Source organism: Muntiacus reevesi, chromosome 4, assembly GCF_963930625.1.
Source record: "Muntiacus reevesi chromosome 4, mMunRee1.1, whole genome shotgun sequence".
NCBI lineage: Eukaryota > Metazoa > Chordata > Mammalia > Artiodactyla > Cervidae > Muntiacus > Muntiacus reevesi.
This window is the reverse complement of record NC_089252.1, coordinates 106,598,862-106,616,327: the sequence shown is the minus strand read 5'-3', so window position 1 is coordinate 106,616,327 and position 17,466 is coordinate 106,598,862. Positions and strand designations below refer to the sequence as shown.

The 17,466-nt window shown below is 59.6% G+C and overlaps 1 protein-coding gene and 1 long non-coding RNA gene across 5 annotated transcripts; both read left to right on the top strand.

Annotated features, from left to right (window-relative positions):
• Positions 1-223: 223 nt before the first annotated feature.
• Positions 224-6,436, top strand: GLYCTK (glycerate kinase). Of its 4 annotated transcripts, none has more exons than XM_065935351.1 (5): positions 224-272; positions 2,403-2,814; positions 3,046-3,197; positions 3,810-3,985; positions 4,248-6,436. In XM_065935351.1, exons 2-5 carry the CDS (start codon positions 2,438-2,440, stop codon positions 5,112-5,114), a joined length of 1,572 nt encoding a protein of 523 aa, XP_065791423.1. In that variant the 5' UTR covers positions 224-272; positions 2,403-2,437; the 3' UTR covers positions 5,115-6,436. The 4 variants fall into 4 exon arrangements, with proteins under 4 accessions (XP_065791423.1, XP_065791422.1, XP_065791421.1 ...); XM_065935350.1 differs by having other exon boundaries at positions 2,399-2,814; XM_065935349.1 differs by lacking the exon at positions 224-272 and adding an exon at positions 1,199-1,293 and having other exon boundaries at positions 2,399-2,814.
• A 4,582-nt stretch (positions 6,437-11,018) lies between these two features.
• Positions 11,019-16,656, top strand: LOC136167375 (uncharacterized). The gene is made up of 3 exons (XR_010663093.1): positions 11,019-11,052; positions 13,627-13,722; positions 16,620-16,656. It is a non-coding gene; the product is annotated as an uncharacterized lncRNA (long non-coding RNA).
• Positions 16,657-17,466: the final 810 nt, after the last annotated feature.

Genomic DNA, 17,466 nt, shown 5'->3' with positions numbered 1-17,466 from the left:
ACAGAATAAAGGAGTGGGCGGATTATAGCAATCGGCGAAGTGGCGATTATTATCCCACTGTAGAGATGAAGACACTGAGGCCTGAAGGTGACTGAATCCAAGCCTCTTAAAGGGCAGGGCGGAGCCAATACCAGCTCCGGCTCTGGTTCCCGCTCGCCCCGCCCCTCGCAATCGGCGCCCCAACCCCGCCCCCACACTTCCGGATCCTGCTCCACCCCCATAGAGCACTTCCGGCCTTGGGGGTGGACCTCGGGTCGCCGAATGGTTAGGCGGTAAGACAGCGCCGTGAGGGCCTGCAGAGCCACAGGGCCATTGGCTCAGGGGCAGCAGGCCCAGGCAGCAGCGGGCTCTTATTTTCTCGGGCATTACGCGACAGCCGTTTCTCTGAGGAAAGCCTGGGGCCTTGGCCTGCGGGTGACGTCACTTCCGGCGGTCAGGCAGGCGACGACGGGGAAAGGGCTCGAGCTCCGCTTGGTGGCGGGGAGGTGTCAAGGCTGGTCGGCTTTGTATTTACGAATTTCTGGAGCTCAGGGTAATTTAGGAGAGGCGTTGTTCCAAGTGGAGTTGTTGGATTTGGCAAATAAAAATGCAGGGAGTCTAGTTAAACTTGAATTTTAACTAGATAAACAAATACTTTTTTAGTATAGATATAGCCCAAATATTGTACGGAACATATTTAGTTTTTAACAGTTCCTAATTTATTTGAAATTGAAGTTTGATTGGACGTTCTGTATTTTATCTGGCCGCCTTAGTCTTGGGCGCCCCCTGCCTTGGGTTCTGCTATCCATTGGCAACGCTGGTATCCTCTAGGCCTGTTATCTATCAGGGAAACAGGTACAAATTTCGTCCAGACCGTGAAAATCAGCTATTGCTCCGTGCTAAGCCACTTTTATGGCCAGTGCTCTTTGGCCAGCCCCAGCAATAGCTGGGGCCCGTTTTGAATCCCCATGGTAGCTCCCTCTGTGTTTTCCCGTTCACAGCTGGAGTCAGGAACGGTTTGTCTTCTTTTAATGGGAAAGTTGAGCTCCATGCAGGCTAAGTGATCCCAGGCTGGACGTTGCCAGGTTTTTTTGTGTGTGTGTGTAGGATAAAGCAGTGTTTGCAGTCGAGGTTTTCAGTGTTAACAATGAACAGCTTCAGAGAGCCCAGGGATGTCAAGGGAACAGCATTAGTCTCATCTCACCTCTCATTTTGCACAGGAGACCCAGTGAGAGAAATGGAGCTGTCCCTGTGGTAGAGCTGGAGCCTGATTCCCCTGCTCTGTCTAACTTGCTGCTACGGTCAGCATGTATGGTGGGCATTTATTAATTTATAACTAGAAAATAAATTTATAATTTATTAAAGTAACGCCTTGTTAGAGATGAGCTCTTTAGCACTTTATTGTCCCTAAACTACTCTGCAACCTCTTGGCCTTCACCTCAAGTCTTCTTTGGCCTTTACTGTGCCCAGTGGGGAAAATGATTATTTGGCCTCAGTGGTAGAAGCCTGTCCTTTGCCTGCCCCAGCCACGCAGCTCTCACCCCTGTGGGTGGTGTGATCCAAGATTTGTTATGTCAGAGCAAAAGGCATGTTCTTGGCAGGGCTGGGTCTGGCCATGTAGGTGGAAGGGCATCCTTTTTGTCCTGCAGGTTGGGCCCCGTTGTACCTGGGGTCATGTGGTGTCTAAGGGCTTTTTTAAGCTTCTGCTGTGAATCAGAGTTGAACCTGAAGCTGTTGCTGGGCTGGCCCGGAGTGTGGGATTCTTCAGGCTTTGTGCCCCAAAGATGTGCCTGGACCTGCTTGTCAGTGTCCCGGCAAATCTACAGCCTTCCTGCACAGACTTAGTCTTTCCAGGCTCCCCAGCCCAGGCCTGTGAGATAATGAAACAGAGCAGCCTAGCCTGGAGGTCTCTGGGCTCCAGGTCAGTTGGTGGCATAACCAACAGCTTTGTCGCAACTGAAGTAAAGAGGTAAAGAGGCAAGGAAGGAGTGCCAGAAAGGGGTGTTGCCCTGGGCGAGGCTCAGAAGTGCAGGAGGTGGAAAGGGGCCGGATGGAAGCCCACGGATAGTAATTTCTTCCTCTGTGAATGATTAACTCTCAGCTGAAGGAGGTGGTCTAGGAGGAGGGCTCTGCTAACAGGACTTCTGGACTCTGGGCAAGGTGTCCAGAGAGCTGGCTCGTGGCCTACAGAAGAGGAGGACGTGGTTGGTTAGACTGCAGGCCTGGGCTCAGAAGACTGGAGTGAGATCAGACAGCTGTGGACCTCAGGGAATCTCCTGGGTCTGGCCGATGGCCCATTTCTGCAGCAGCAGCAGCAGCTGTGGGGTCCACTGGCCCTGAGCCCACAGAGCCGTGGCTCTAAGGGAAGCCTCCTGTCTCTGTCTTTGCAGCAGCCTAACCAGTGCTTTCTTCCTCCTAGGCAGCCATGGATGCCAAGTGGTGCTGAGAGCGGTGGGGCATGGCTGCAGCCCTGCAGGTCCTGCGTCACTTGGCCAGAGCCCCCTTGGGCCCGCTCCTCTGGGGGGGCCCATTGGCCCGCCTGGCCAGTAGCATGGCTCTGGCAGAGCAGGCCCGGCAGCTGTTTGAGAGCACTGTGGGTGCAGTGCTGCCCGGCCCCATGCTGCAGCGGGTCCTGTCCTTGGACCCTGACAGCGGAGAGCTGAAGGTGCGGGACAGGAGCTTTCAGTTGCGGCAGAACGTCTACCTGGTGGGCTTTGGCAAGGCTGTGCTGGGCATGGCAGCTGCAGCCGAGGAGCTCCTGGGCCAGCATCTTGTGCAGGGCGTGATCAGCGTTCCCAAGGGGATCCGTGCAGCCATGGAGCATGCTGGCAAGCAGTAAGGAACCTGGGGGTGCTATTCTCGTCTGGAGGGGAGCCTGGACCCAGGTTCAGGCTGGATCGGGGCCTCCTTCCTTCACCAGCTTCCAGTTTCTTCTGGGAGTGGCCTGGCTCCAGGGTGGGTGTCAGTGGGCATCCTTATTCATATCCCCTTCACCTGTACATCTGAGAAACCAGGCGGGACACGGAGCCCACTGCATCTCTGGCTCTCCCTTCTCTCTCCCCTGAGGGAGATGCTGCTGAAGCCACACAGCCGCATCCAGGTATTTGAGGGTGCAGAGGACAACCTGCCGGACCGGGACGCTCTGCGGGCTGCTCTGGCCATCAGGCAGCTGGCCGAAGGCCTCACCGCTGATGACCTGCTGCTCGTGCTCATCTCAGGTAAGGGTGCGACATTGGCTCAGGACTCTGTATGCGTGTGTGTGTGTGCCTGTGTGTGTGGCAGCGGGGAGGTTTCCCAGTATCAGGTGTGCAAGGAACCGTTGGTCGGAGCCCTCAAGGTCACAGACTAGAGGCAGTAAAGATCTGGGTGACTGACTCCTTGGTGGCCTCCCCTGAACTGTGGGACCCTCCACTCGACTGACCTTGTCAGATAACTGTGAGTGGGCACACAGGAAGGTCTTTCAAGGAAGACATCTCTGTTGCTGCTGCTGTGGCACCATTGTCACCTGGGGCTAGAACTCCGGTTTCCAGCTCCCTGAGCCCCCTCCCTCGTTTTCTGCTGTGTCCTCCAGGTCTGTTTCCTTTTCCAAGGTCTTAAGGAATAGTTCTTCCAGTGTCTTCTGGGACCTGGGCTACCCCAAGGCAGAGTTCAACCTCAGGTGCCTTGGTTGTGGTGACTGTGTGGGCATTCACTGTATGTCCACACGGGGGCACCCTAACCCCTCTTTCTAGCACCCACATCCCTAAGTGAGCACTGCCTGCCGGCTCCCCAGGTCGGGAAGTCCCAGTGCCATCCATCCCTTCTGCCCAAAGCCTTCATTGTCTCTGCAGGGGGTGGCTCGGCCCTTCTGCCCGCCCCCATCCCACCTGTCACTCTGGAGGAGAAGCAGACACTAACCAAGTTGCTGGCGGCCCGGGGAGCCACAATCCAGGAACTGAACACCATCCGGAAGGCCCTGTCCCAGCTCAAGGGTGGGGGGCTGGCTCAGGCCGCCTACCCTGCTCAGGTGCGTGGGGCCCTTCTTCGCCAGGCAGTCCGGGGCTGGTGGAACCAGGCCCACATGTGCCAGGGAGATGAAGGGCAGAGACCTGGTATGGGAGTCCACAGGGCTAGGTGTTTTGCACACCCACTTGAGAGGGGTTAGAAGTGGGCGAGGAAGTGCACTGGGTGGTGTGAAGACATGTGGCTAGGTGAAGGCAGTTTGTCCTCTCGGGCCCTGGGGCAAGGATCAGGTGGGGCTGAGCCTTGCCTCTGCGACCCCTTCCCAGGTGGTGAGCCTCATTCTGTCAGACGTGGTGGGGGACCCCGTGGAGGTGATTGCCAGCGGCCCCACTGTGGCCAGCATCCACAGCGTGCAAGACTGCCTGCACATCCTCAATCGCTATGGCCTTCGTGCTGCCCTGCCACGTTCTGTGAAGACTGTGCTGGCCCGAGCCGACTCTGACCCCCACGGGCCACACACCTGTGGTCACGTCCTCAATGTGATCCTTGGCTCCAACGCACTGGCACTGGCCGAGGCTCAGAAGCAGGCTGAGGCGCTGGGATACAGGGCTGTGGTGCTGAGCACAGCCATACAGGGTGATGTGAAAAGTGTGGCCCAGTTCTACGGGCTGCTGGCCCGAGTCGCTGGAGCCCGCCTTGCCCTGCCTGGTGCTGGAGCCTCTGTGGAGGAGGATGACCGACTCTGTGAACTTGCAGCTGACCTCCAACTCCCAGATCTGCAGCTGAAGGAGGCTCTGGAGGCTGTGGTGGGCGCTCAGGGCCCAGTCTGCCTGCTGGCTGGTGGCGAGCCCACGGTGCAGTTGCAGGGCTCAGGCAAGGGTGGCCGCAACCAGGAGCTGGCCCTGCGTGTTGCAGCGGAGCTGGGACAGTGGCCACTGGGGACTGTGGACGTGCTGTTTTTGAGCGGCGGCACTGATGGGCAGGATGGGCCCACGGAGGCAGCTGGGGCCTGGGTCAGGCCTGAGCTTAGCAGCCAGGCCACCGCCGAGGGTTTAGATGTGGCCACCTTCCTAGCCCACAATGACTCACACACCTTCTTCTGCCGCTTTCAGGGTGGGGCACACCTGCTGCACACGGGGCTGACCGGCACCAATGTCATGGACGCCCACTTCCTGTTCCTGCAGCCGCAGTGATAATGTAGGTCATGTTTTTGGGAACCTAGAAGAGGCCTGCAGGGCGGCGTCCTAGAACAGACCAGGTTTGGTCCCCAGGGCCTGACCAGGCTTTAGGGCTCCGTCTCCCTTGGCTGTGGCCATTTGGTTGGCCCTTACACCTCCCAACCAGGGCCCCCTCTGTGTCCAGTTTCACACTGGCCAGGCAGATGGGGGCTCTCTTCCACCCCTACTTTCAGCCATGGCAGCAGGTACCCCAGAGGACCAGGACAGGCCTCTGGGCCAGTTCGCTGTTCCTAGTCTTCTCCCCCAGGCAGCCCCTCTGCTCAGCTCCCAAGCTGTTTCTTCTGCGGGGTGAAGCAAGAAGGACTGAAAATAAAAAGGACCACGCTCTGGGCTCTCAGTGCGTCCTCTCTCAGAGCACAGACCGGCAGGGGGCTGCCAGGAGCGGAGTGGTGGCCGCCAGCGGCCTCTGCACCCGGGCTCTGCAGGAGTTCGCTGTCCCGTCTCTGCAGGGCACTCGATTCACCTAAACAGGAGCCTGGGAGGGCTGAGCCTGGCGTGCTTGATGTGGGTGAGCAGAGACCCCAGGGAGGACAGGCCTAAGGACGTTAGTCTAGCTGTCACTCCCCGCTGTGGCATCCCTGCTGAGGTGTCTCCTCACTGGGCACGTGCTTGCTGCCTGCCCCACCAAGGACTTCCCTCCCTTCTGTCTATGGACAGTTCTTAGCCAGATTGTACCTTCTTTGGTTGAGCTGCCTCCTTTTCCCAGGGGCTATCCCCGGCCACACAGGACACTGGCTCTTGTTTCCTTGTGCCAGGCCCTTTTTCCCAGCCGAACCGCCCCCCGCCCCCAACCAGATCCTTCAGCCATTCCTCTGGGGACACCGTCCGGGTCCTGGTGCCAGCCTGTGGTGGGGGGGCTGTCTCCAGTGCTGGGATCCAGTAGCCCCTCCCCGTGTTCCAGCTGGCCAGGGAGGGGAGCCCAGGGGAGGGGCTCTCTCGGCCAGACTAGCAGCCTGCGCTGGGAGACAGGGGCCGCTGTCCCGGTCTCCTTGGACCTCTTCAATGAGTGTCCGAGCCCGCCGCTGGCTGCCCCCGCCGTGCGCCACGGCTCCAATCCCTATATGAGTGAGCAGTAGAATCACATAGGAATAAAAAGCCATAGAGAACAGCGAGGCCTGGGGCTGCTCCTGCTGGCCTCCACCCCACCCCAGCCACGCCCTCCCCTCTGAGGCTGTGAGGGACTGGGGCCAGGGCTGGCCTGCCCTGCCTCTGGGAAGAGCCTCCTTCTGTCCTTGGACTCCAGACCGCAGCATGCAGATGGTTCCTGGTGGGCTGGGGACGGGCAGGGAGGTGAGCTGGGTTCTGGGGACCAGGGGGATATAGGGGAGAGGGGAATTGGCACCCCTCTGTGATGCTGGGGCTCCACTTCCTTCTGTCTTGGCAGGAGGGTCCTTCTAGCTCGGACAGGGCAGGGATGGGGTCATAGTCTTGGGGGGTACTGTCCTCACACGGCCGAGGTGCTCACTCGGCTCACTGCCCAGGTGCTCCTCCGGCACCCTCTAGACATGCCCTGACCCCACTTCAGTCCTCACTGTGAGGCACGAGTGTTAGCACTGGGCACCAAGTTCCCTGCAAGGGCAGGACGAAGGCTGGGGCTGTGGCTGAGGACCCATCCGCTGTGTCCCCCAGTGTGTGCAGGCGCGCGCGGGTGCCTGTGTGTGTGTGGTAGCATGCAAGCGTGCCGGTGTTGGTGCTGGCATCCTAGAAGGAGGAGCACATCTGTGCGTATGCACGGACATCCTCAGCATGGGCGGTCCTGCTTCCTGGACGCGTGGCTGCTTACTCGCCTGCTGAGGGGGTTGAGTGTGGGTGGGGTCTAGCCAGAAGTTCCCCCCGTGTCACCTCCTTGGCCCCTGCCCTGAGCCTGTGTTTGTGGGGGCTGGGAGGCCGGAGGCTGGGTTGGGCCCAAGCCATTAGATTTGCCCATTTGGTAACCCCTCGATGAGAAAGGATATATTTGACTGCAATCTAGATGAAAATGTGAAATAAAGCCTACACGGTGAGTGTTCTGTAGGACTTATTATCTGTTCCATAAGCCTCAATTATGGGCCGTAATACCCGCTCCCATCCCTGGCTCTTGGCTTCCATCCTTCTCCGCTCGGGTTCTTGCTGTCCTCTTGCCGCCCTCATCTCCGTCCCCAGAAGCTTTCCCTGGCTGCTGCCCTCACAGGCCCTTCCATTGTCTGCACTTAGCATGAGCCGAGAGCGACTGGGCAATGGGCCTGGCCAGCCTTTAGGTGTCTGCTAACCCAAATCCTCTTTGTTTAAACAGAGAGGGACGGTGGCTTGTCTGGGGAAGCACAGCAAGTCTGCCACAGAGCCAGAAAGGGAACCTGCTTGGGACCTTCCTGACTATCCTTCGCCCACCCTCTGGGGCTCAGAGACCCTGGGGCCTGGTGAGGGCTCGGCCAGAGCCAAAGGTCCGCTCCTGCTTCCCCACCAGGGGCTTGGGGATGATGATGTGATCACACTTGGTCCATCTGTGTGTGTGCTAAGTTGTTTTAGTCGTGTACGACTCTTTATGACCCTATGGACTATAGCCGGCCAGGCTCCTCTGTCCATGGTCTTCTCTAGACAAGATAACGAGTGGGCTGCCATTTTCTACTCCAGGGGATCTTCCTGACCCAGAGATTGAACCCATGTCTCTTATGTCTCCTGCGTTGGCAGGCAAGTTCTTTACCACTTGGTCCGTCTAGGGGTCCTTAGAACAGACTTGTCAGCCCCTCTCGGCTTAGATTCCACAGCTTCTTTGTGTGTGTGATTTGGCAGAAAGCCACACGCAGTTGAGTGGTGGGCTTCTACACAAAGGTGTGTGTCTTCATCTGTGTGCACAGCTGTGTGTGTGCGGTCAGGGATGTGTAGGCATGAGTGTGTCCACTTCAACCCACAGACAGTCACTTAGTGGACCAATGAACCACACTTGGAGTGGGTCAGGGGGCACACACAGTGTGATGTTGGTTAGAATGTTGGGGAGATGGTGATGCAGGTTCGACAAGGAGGCCATAAAGGCTGGCCGAGACCAGTGGCAAAGGACCCCTTGTGCCTGGCTGGGGGCACACTTCACACTGACAGTGGTGGAAGGCCCACGAGGGTTTTTGGCAATGAGTGATGCCAGGAGGCTGTGTTAGGACAGTGATGCTGAGGCCTTCCTTACCACGGGGTGGGGTGTGGAGGAGGTGGGGCAGGTGGGAGAGAGGTGCCTCACCAAGCCTGGGAACCCCCACCCCCTTCCCCTCCCCTGGGCAGCCTCATTCCGGCAGCCTCATTCCAGCAGCCTTCAGCCAGCCTGGCTGCCCGGGCAACCCTTTGGATGCCCGCTTTGGAACCAAGGCTGGAGGCCCTGGCTCAGACACCCCGGGGAGTAACCTAGCCCTGTGTCACTGGGAATGCCATCAGGGTGTGAGGGTTTGGGGGGTGGTGAGGCTGGGCTGCAGGTGGACTTTGGTGAGCGTAGGAATCGCACCCTCAGGTAGGCTTTCTCCAGGGCAGCAGTTGAAAGACCCAGAAGGAGTACTGCAATGGGAATCAGGTCCTAGGTCCTTATCCTGGCCATGCCAGGTTTCTTTTCCCAGACCTCAGTTTTCCCTTCTGTTTAATGGGGACAGCATCCTTATCCTCACCTCTCCGGGCATGTGGTGGCAGCAGATGCATGTGGGTAGGAAAGCTCTGTGGAAAGGGGTCAGGGATGGAAGGAGGGAAGAGAGTGGTCTTAGCCTCTTCCCTCAGGGAGCCGTCAGGGAGGCCCCCTCCTCCATGCAGGCTCGGGGCTGAGCCCAGGAGGCCTCGGCAGTCACTGAGGCTGAGCGAATGACTCCCACCCTCTGGCACTGGACTGGCACCAGCAGGGTGTGGTACTTGGGCCTTTAATGGCTGCTGGGGTGCACGGCGTCCTGGGAGATGACAGAACCAGTTGTGGGGGCTCAGCTGGAGATAGAGTTAGCTGGCCCAGCTTGGGAGAGAGCCCGTGAGGCCTCAGAAAAATGGGTGGGGAAGCCTGGTCCACCAGGATCACCTGTAATGGACCTGATGAGGCCCAGACTAGGTGGGTGAGAACTGGCCTGACCCCAGGCCATGAGTCTCTCGCTGGGCGAGAGGAATCCAGTGTGCTCGGGGCTGTGTGGGAGCCAGGGGAAGTTGGCGAGGAGGTGGTGCTGACACGCCCTGAGTGGTGGGGAAGCCAGTGGCCTAGGCAGGCTGCTGCGGTGGGGAGGGGGGGAGGGAGTTGGTGCATAGAGCTGAGGTGAGCTGTGCCCAGGCCTGGAGGGCTGGCCTTTCTCCCTGAGACAGGGGTGTCTTGACAGCCAGCCCCTCCGTGGGGAACCAGGGGGCCGATCTTAAGGCTTTTCTGTCTTGTTTCCTGGGCTCTGGCTGCCCTGTTCTGGAGAGGCTGGTGGGGTGGGGTGGGGCGGGCTCGGGGCCCCCAGCCCTGATTCTCCCTCTTTGCACGTGGTGCTTCTCCATCTGGGAGGGGATCTCACCAGCTCAGAGGAGGGGGCTTTGGCCAGGGGAGAGGACCATGGAGAGTGGGCCCCCAGAAGCAAGTGCCCCATCTGCCCAGTCCTAGGTGACAAATGCCCCTAGCTGCTCTGCCTCGAAGGGTCACTGCCCTCCATGATCTTGTCTACTGCTGGCTCCTGGGGGTTCAAGGAGCTGTAGGACCTGACCCTGCCCTAACCAAACAGCCAAGGGCTGCCCCCCTACCCTGCCCCTGTCACAGTCTTGGCCTTTCCTCCCTCTCCTCACCCCCCCAAGCCCGGAGCCGCCTGCAGAGCCTCCCTGCTCGCCTCTCTGGGGAAGTGTGTGAGGCACACGGTGTCCCCTACCAGCCTGGTCTCTCCATCCCCAGCTCCAGGGAGAAGGGGGCGGGGCCCACGGCACTGGCTTCTGCCCCTTCCACCCACTCCCACCCACCTGCCCAGCATCAGGGTCTCTGGGTCCCTGTGTAGCTGGGGCAGCTCCAGCACTCACACTTGTAGCCTCACTCAAGAGCCAGGGCTCTGTTTCCACCGGTTGCCGCCCAGCTGTCCCCGGTGCCCGCCCCCCCCATCAAGGCATTCCTCCCTGTCCTCCTCAGATCACCCCAGGAAGCTGACCATGGGAACATCTGGGCTTGGCCCTGAATTCCTGCTGGTTGTGACTCTGGGTAAAGCAGTCCTGGGGACCCGATCTTGGGGGAGCTTGACCAGAGTCCCCTAGGGCAGGGAGAAGCGCCCCCCCCCCCCCCCCCGCCATGTGGCTGTGTGGGCTTGGCGGTCAGTAGCTTGGGGTGAAAGCAGCCCTGCTGTAGCAAGGCAGAGCTCCCCTCTGCCCACACCCCCTACCTGACCAGCAACCACACCCCCGGCCCCAAGAACAGGCACTTGTTGGGGTCACAGCCCCACGGACAGCTCCATTGCTGCCACCCGGCAACCTGGCACTGCAGCCCAGCCCGAGGCAGGGTCCAGAGCCCCTGTTCTCTAGGACCGGGCACACAGACCGTCAGGGATGGCAGTTCTGGGCAGCCCAGCCCAGTCCAGTCCAGTCCCCCTGAGGGTCTCCCCCAGAAGCCAGGCACCCGGGCAGGGGCAGAGCCTGCCAGCTCCAGACTGGCTTTGCCCCCGATGGCCACCTGGCTGCCCTTCTGTCCTCGACTCTGGCTGACCACCGGGGAATCTGAAGCTGGCACTCCTCTGCCTGCTGTTCCCACTGGCCCCGGGCACAGAACAGCGGCGGGCTGGACGGCCCGTCTCCCCACCCGCTCGCCCCCCTGGAGCTCCGGCTCCGGCTGCCCGCGCCCGCCCGTGCCCGCCCGCCGGATCCCCCAGCTCACCTCAGCGGCGCTGTCTGCTCACCAGAGGCACTGCGGTGTGGGAACTGTCCCGAGGAGCCGCCGGTTCTCCGCTGAAACAAAGAGGTGGGGGAGAGAGAGGGGGGCAAGCGGGAGAGAGAGAGGGTGAGTGAGCAGGCGAAGGAGTGGAGCCTGGAGGGGGAAGAGAAGGGAGAGGAGAGAGCGAGAGGGGAGGGGAGGAGGAGGCCTGACTTCCAGGGACCGAAGGGCCAGGGAAAGAGGGAAGAGGAAATGGGGAGGGGGCGGAGGAGGTGAGGGGAGGTGTTGGAGGGGGAGGGACGCGGGGCAAGTGAGGGGGGCGTGGGCCGGAGAGGGAGCCTTGGGGGAGCGGGGCCGCGGGGGGCCAGGCGGGCTGGGGGCTGGGCGAGCGGGCAGAGGGGCCCCACCCCGCACCCTGCCGGGCCATCCCGCTCGAGCGGGCCGAAGGCCACGGAGGGGAATGGGAGGGAGAGGCGAGCTGACAGGCGAGGGGTGAGAGGCGCCGGGGCTGTGGGCTGGTCAGGAGGACGGGCCAGGGACAAAGGCGGGAGAAGAACAAAGGTGTCCAGCGGAGGAACTGGCCCTGCTGACCCCTGGGTGCCGCAGCCCTGGGCGTCCGGGGACAGAGCGTCCTGAATGGAGGGCAGGTCTGCTCGGGGTGGGGGTGGGTGCAGCCAGGCTCCGAAGTGGCAGCCTGAGGTCAAGGGGAGAGGGGCCGGGCGTGGTGGGCGCGGGCGGGGGTGCGCCCCGCATTCTGCCGGTGACTGACCACACATCGGGGGTGTGCCGATGGCACTGTCCCTTTGGGGGGAGGTGATGGTGGATGGTTGTCCAAAGCCTGGATGGAGACCTGCGTAGGGGAGGTCCCCTTTTAGGGGAGAGCACTGGGGCCCCCCCCCACCAGGGAGGTGGGGAGGATGGTAGGCACAATGGGGAAAGGGAGGAGTGAGAATGAAAGGAGTGGGGGAGCAGGGGAGAGGGAGGGGGGAGTTGGGAAGGAGGCTGCAGGGGGCGGGTCCAGCGCCGCAGCCCCTTCACAGGCCCATCTGAAGCAGAGGCCTCCTGCACATCCCACGGTTCCTCTCCTCTCAGGCTGCCTAATGCAGACCTAATGAAGGATGGAATAATGAACCACTTCCTGCTGCTCCCCTCCTGCTGCCAAGAGCTGCTGTGACAGGCAAGGACACCGGAGGAGTCAGCTGGGGCACAAGTCTGTGTTAGTCTGTGAGGGGCAGCAGCGTAGGGTGGGCTTGGCTGGAGCCGTCCTGTCCTGTCCCTCTCTGGTCCCAGGCCTAGCATCCTGGGCTGCTCTAATCTCCTCCGTCCATGCTCAAAGCCACAGGAGGCCCTCCCAAACCTCTGACCAGTTCCCCTTCTCGTCCTACTGGAGACTCCTTGCAGAAAACCCGCAGGCTTTGGAGAGCAGGAAAACAGGAGGGAGCTGGGGGCTTGCCTGAAGCTGTGAAGGGGAGAGGAGGTGAGAGTCAGCCTCCATCCCATGCTGAGTGGAAGGGTAGGAGCCAGACTTCCTTAGACTCTACCTAGCCCCGCTTCCTACACGCCTTAGGGAAGCCCTCCTCCAAGGAGGGCCACTGGTCCAGCCGCCTGCTCTAGTAGCCTGGAATCCTATAAAGTGAAAGGACCTTCCTCCCTTCCTTCTTTCTACTAAGTATTTTGAAACAAATGCAAACTTACAGAAGAGTTGTCAGAGTACAAGTAGTGTACGACATCTATATACTCTCTAGCCATGTCAACTGTGGCTAGTGTTTTGCCTTGCTTTCCCTCTCTATATGCATTCGCTCTGTGCGTGTGCCTAGTTCTATGTAATTTTTTTCCTGAGCCATATGAGATCGAGTTGCAGATGTTATGGCTAAAAGGATGGTTTCTTATCTGTGTCTTGTCTCCTGGAGCCAGCGTAGAGGCACCCAGACCATGTTGTGGGATGAATGGAACCCTGGGACAGGGAATGAATGAGTGGACATCATCCACTGGGAGGCTGAGGCCTGGGAGCTGGAAGGGCTTGGCCAGGGGCCGCTTTGGGAGTTGGGCTGGCCCAGGACTCGGCCCCGTGCCCCTCTTGGTTTTTTTTTTCCCTGCAGCCTGGGAGGCAGGGAGCCATTGCCCACCAAAGTGAGCATGTGGTGTTTGCCGGGTGCGGAGCCGCAGCATATGTCTATGGAGGTGGCAGCAGGCGGGTGGGATGGAGCTGGGAGAACAGGGATGCCCACACTGCGGTACCTGGGCATGCTTGGCAGATGGGGTGCTACCTGGCTCTGCCGGCCCTGAGAAAATCCAGCTGACAGAGGCCCAGCTGATGTGGCATTGGGGACCCTCCCCACAGCCTCGTGAGAGACGGGGGGTGATGAGGGCCCTCACTTGACGGCAAGTCCACAGTGATCAACTTAAAGAAGGCGGGGTGAAGGCTCTGGTCATACTGGGGCTGACGCGACTGTCCCTGACATGGGGCTGGCATTCCTCCTGTGTCCCCAAGTGGGTTGGCATCCCATCTGGGGGCCCCCCTCTGGATGGCTGTGCTTTTCTCCCTTACAACCCTCCCCTGAAAGTCATGGTTAACAAGTTTGACATTAAAAAAAGAAAAACAAAAAACACACCTTGAAAGATGACCTGAGCTCTGAGGTTCTGATTTCCTCTCTCTCATAGGTGAAGTCCTCCTCCTCCAGGAAGCCTTCAGATTTCTTCAGAATATCTTCCACCTCACCTGCCAGCCCTGTTTGTTCCTTTTGCTGGCTCACACTGGTACCGTCTCCAGAGCCTAGGGCTTTGCTTTCTTAGTCATCAGCCTTTATCTCTCCTGTTGCCCCAGGCTGGGCGTATAACTGATATCCCGTATAGTTGGGTGACAGTGGCTTGGTTAATCCTTTCTGGACATTAAGTCCCTCTAATGCCCCTGTGCCCAGACATCTGAGGTTCCATAGGCTCTGGGCTGCCTGAGGTGGGAGGTGGGCAAGAGGACCCATTAAAGAGAGGTAGAAGGTTGTTCACGACCATCAGTCAGGGCAAAGTTCGGCCTTCAGCCTGGGTCTCTGACCACCTGTCCAGCACCTTCTGCCACCTCTTCTGCAGCACGGGCAAGCTTGTCCTGGGCTGCAGCCGAGGGTCCTCCCTGAATCCTACTTGGGTGATGGCAGGATCTGCCAAACCGAGGGGGGAGTGCCCCCCTCCACCCCGAGTCTGTTAGCCCCAGTGCATCCGTGTGGAAGCCCAGGGGACACGGGCTTCCTCGCCACCTGCCCATCCCCCACTGAAGAGATTTCAGCCAATTAGCACATACAGTATTTACTTAATTAGGGTAATGACATAATTAGTGTGAGTCGGGCTCCATTGCATGGCTTCAACATGCAATTAGGAGCCGTCAGCGGGAGGCGACATTGTGAAAATGCTCATTCAATTTCGGTTCCAGCATGGAGACCACAGCAGCTGCCGCTGCTTGGGAGGGAGGCGGGCAAGCGGCCGCTGCGTGTGTGGGGTGACTGCCAGCAGCTGAAAGCCAGGCGAGGACAGGAGAATCGCTGGGAGCAGAAAGCCAGTTTCCAGGGCTGATGGCATCCCCGATCAAGCCTCTCCCATCACGGGTGGACTCTGTTGCCTCCCCCACCCCCGCCCCCGACAGCCAGGGCTCTGGCTAGGCTGGGGCAGCTGAAATGAGGGGGCCTGGCAGTCTAGAACTCTGTCCCCAGGTTCTCTATCTGAAAGAGTACCGTCGTCAAGCTGCTTCCTCTCTCTTCAGGATTTTCCTACTCACAGGAGCCAATGGCCTCTTGGGCCCTTATGGTGGCTCATCGAGGTCACAGACTGGAAGGCCTGGATGGATTCCTACTATCCTCGTTGGACTCGTGGGTTTACTAAAGTTTGGGGCCAGGGAGGTGTTCAAGCCAGTCATGGCAGTGCTGACTCAAGAGGCAGCCCCGGTGTTTCCAGACACCCCTCAAGCACGGGCAGCTCACCCTCAGTTTCAGGGAGGTCCCCTGCTCCCTGGCTCCTTTCCCTAGGAGGAGGCAGGAAATCACTGAGGGCCCGCAGTCCTGCTCCCTCAGTTGCCTCTGCCCTCCCCACCCTCTGCCTTCCACAAGGCCAGGAGGCAGGCCCTGACCACCCAGAGACCATCCACGGCTTTCCTGGGCCGGGTGGGGGAGGGCGGGGAAGTGAGGGAAGATGTCAGTCAGTGCCACCATTGTCCGATGGCAAAGCTGAGGGCTGTGAGAACCTAAATCAGGTCCCAGAAACTCTACTGTCTTCCTGACTGGATCACCTGGGCGGATGCTGTCTCTCAGACCTCAGCTTCCCTGTGTGAAGCGAGAGTCTATGATCTGACACATCCTGGGACTGTCCAGAGTCCCCAGGAAGGTGGGACACAAGGAACATGACGTCTGTTTTCCCTCCCTCCAAATTATTTTGTCCCTCCCCTTTCTGTTCCATCCGTGCCCTGCCCTGGGGCCCTGGGCCCCTGGGGAGACAGCTCTGGCTGGTAGTTCCAACTGCCCCAGACTGGGCGCCTTGCCCTTCTGAACTGGTGAATCCTGTCCGGGAGGCCTGGGTTCTGGGGGCCATCCCAGACCTCCCCGTTCAGTGGAGCACCCCGTCTTACAGGCAGTACTGCAGCTGACTGGACTCGGCTCTCATCTAAGCCCCTTACTGGGTCTAGAGCCATAGGATCAAGGTGAGGCTGATTGTCCTCTGATGACTGACTGTGGGCCAGCCACTTTGGGCCTGGCTACTGGGGTTCAATGGAAAAGCGATGGGCAGGCAGAAATGAAGTCACCACCTCCAGGGGCTCATGGCCTCAGGGTTCAGACAGACCCATCCCCAAGGAGCATCCCCCAAAGGGCAGGCAGAGGTAAGTGCCAGGAAGAGTCAAGTTCCAACAGGAGAGGTCCCAGCCCTGTCCCTCCCTGGTCAGGAGACATGCACCTTCAGGGCCTGGGGCAGGCAGGAGATGTACTTCAGGTGGCAAGACCAGTGTGAGCAGAGGCTGGGAGGCCAAGGTAGGTGTGGGGATGTTGTCCTCAGGTGAGGTGTATGGGTGGGCTCCGGGGAGCTTGAGACCTTCGGCCATTCGTCAAGGCATTCCCTCAACATCCATTCAACAGAAAGTCCCTGCTATGTGCCAGGCACGTGCTGTTCTAGGCTGGGGATTCAGTAGGGACCAAGACAGATGAAATCCATTCACTCACAGAACCTGTACTCTAATGGGGGGTCAGGAAAATGAGAACCACGTGGTGCAGGTGCGATGCAGCAGATGGTAAAGGGCAATGTGCTAGGGCTGAGGGGGCCCTGGGTGACTTCAGCCCCAGCTGAGGCCGAGTGATGGCCCTGGGGCAGGGGCAGTTGTTCCCATGGGTGTGGCCCCTGCCTCGCCTCCACTCCCAGACTTTCAGCTCTTTGGGGTTCACTCCTGGCCGGCAAGCATGACTCCTGGGTGTCCCTTCTGCAGGGAGAGGAGGTGGCTGCCACTGCCAAAGCCATCCTCCCTGTCCCTTGCTCCTCCATGCCAAGCGCATTAGGGGATAATTAAGTAAAAATAGGCCTTCCGACCAGTGTAGCTCATTAAGGCCTAATTAAGTTAATTAGTTCCAGGTGTGGATGGTGAGGCTCAAGTGAGGCAGCGGCTGTTTTCTGTAATTGCATTTTCACAGCAGCGGTGGTGGCAGCGGTGATGGTGGTGGCAAAGGCGCCGGCTTCCTCCGAGGCCTGGAAGCCCGCCAGGGAGTTCAGGAGGCGGCCACTGAGCCAGGAGGAGTGTGCGGCAGCAGCAGGCTGGCCTGGGACCACCCGCAGGCAGCAGTAGCTTCAAGGTCAGCCAAATCCAGGGACACCTCCTGCCCTCTCAGACTTACTGGTTCTCTGCACAGGGGTTGGGGCTGGGGGTTGGGGTTGTACAAAGCAGCCAGTGGGCATCTCCCCTCCAGCTGAGCGGGGAGGGGGGCCCAGGGCTGGACCTTTGGCTTCCCTCACACCCGTGGTGGTCCCCGGGAGACTGTTAAATGGCTTTGCTGAAAGCGAACATGTTATTCAAAGGTAGTGTGTGAGACCTCTGGGAGTCCACCTAAATCACCCTCTCCCTTCGGCTGGAGGCCCCAGTTCCTGCCCCTTTCTGGAAGATGCGTGACTGTTAGAGATGTCACCTCTTAGCACTTCAGGGCAGGAGAGGGGCCGCACAGGTCCAGGGGCCTCTGCAGAGGACCTGCTGGCCCAGTCAGTCTCCCATCCTGGAAGTCTTCCTCAAGCCCACTTCCTGCTATGGCTTCTACACCCAGCTGACCCCAGCTGGGACACCAGCCCTCCCAGCCTCGACCACATTCTCATTCATCCACTTGCCTGTCAGTCACGGAGCATCCCCTCTGTGCCAGGCAGCAGGGCTGGGACTAGGGAGACGGGGCTGAGCTAGACAGGTTGACCCTCCTCATACTGCCTTTGGTCTCTGAGAAGGCAGACATTGTATGTATTTTTTATATGCATATATCTGGCCTCGTCTTGTGGCTT

What these genes read in the sequence shown, in the direction of transcription:
- GLYCTK (XM_065935351.1), top strand. Translation starts at nt 2,438, where the DNA reads ATGGCTGCAGCCCTGCAGGTCCTGCGTCACTTGGCCAGAGCCCCCTTG. An exon ending in ATGGAGCATGCTGGCAAGCA is followed by an intron (nt 2,815 to 3,045) that starts GTAAGGAACCTG and finishes CTCTCCCCTGAG; the next exon opens with GGAGATGCTGCTGAAGCCAC. An exon ending in GCTGCTCGTGCTCATCTCAG is followed by an intron (nt 3,198 to 3,809) that starts GTAAGGGTGCGA and finishes TTGTCTCTGCAG; the next exon opens with GGGGTGGCTCGGCCCTTCTG.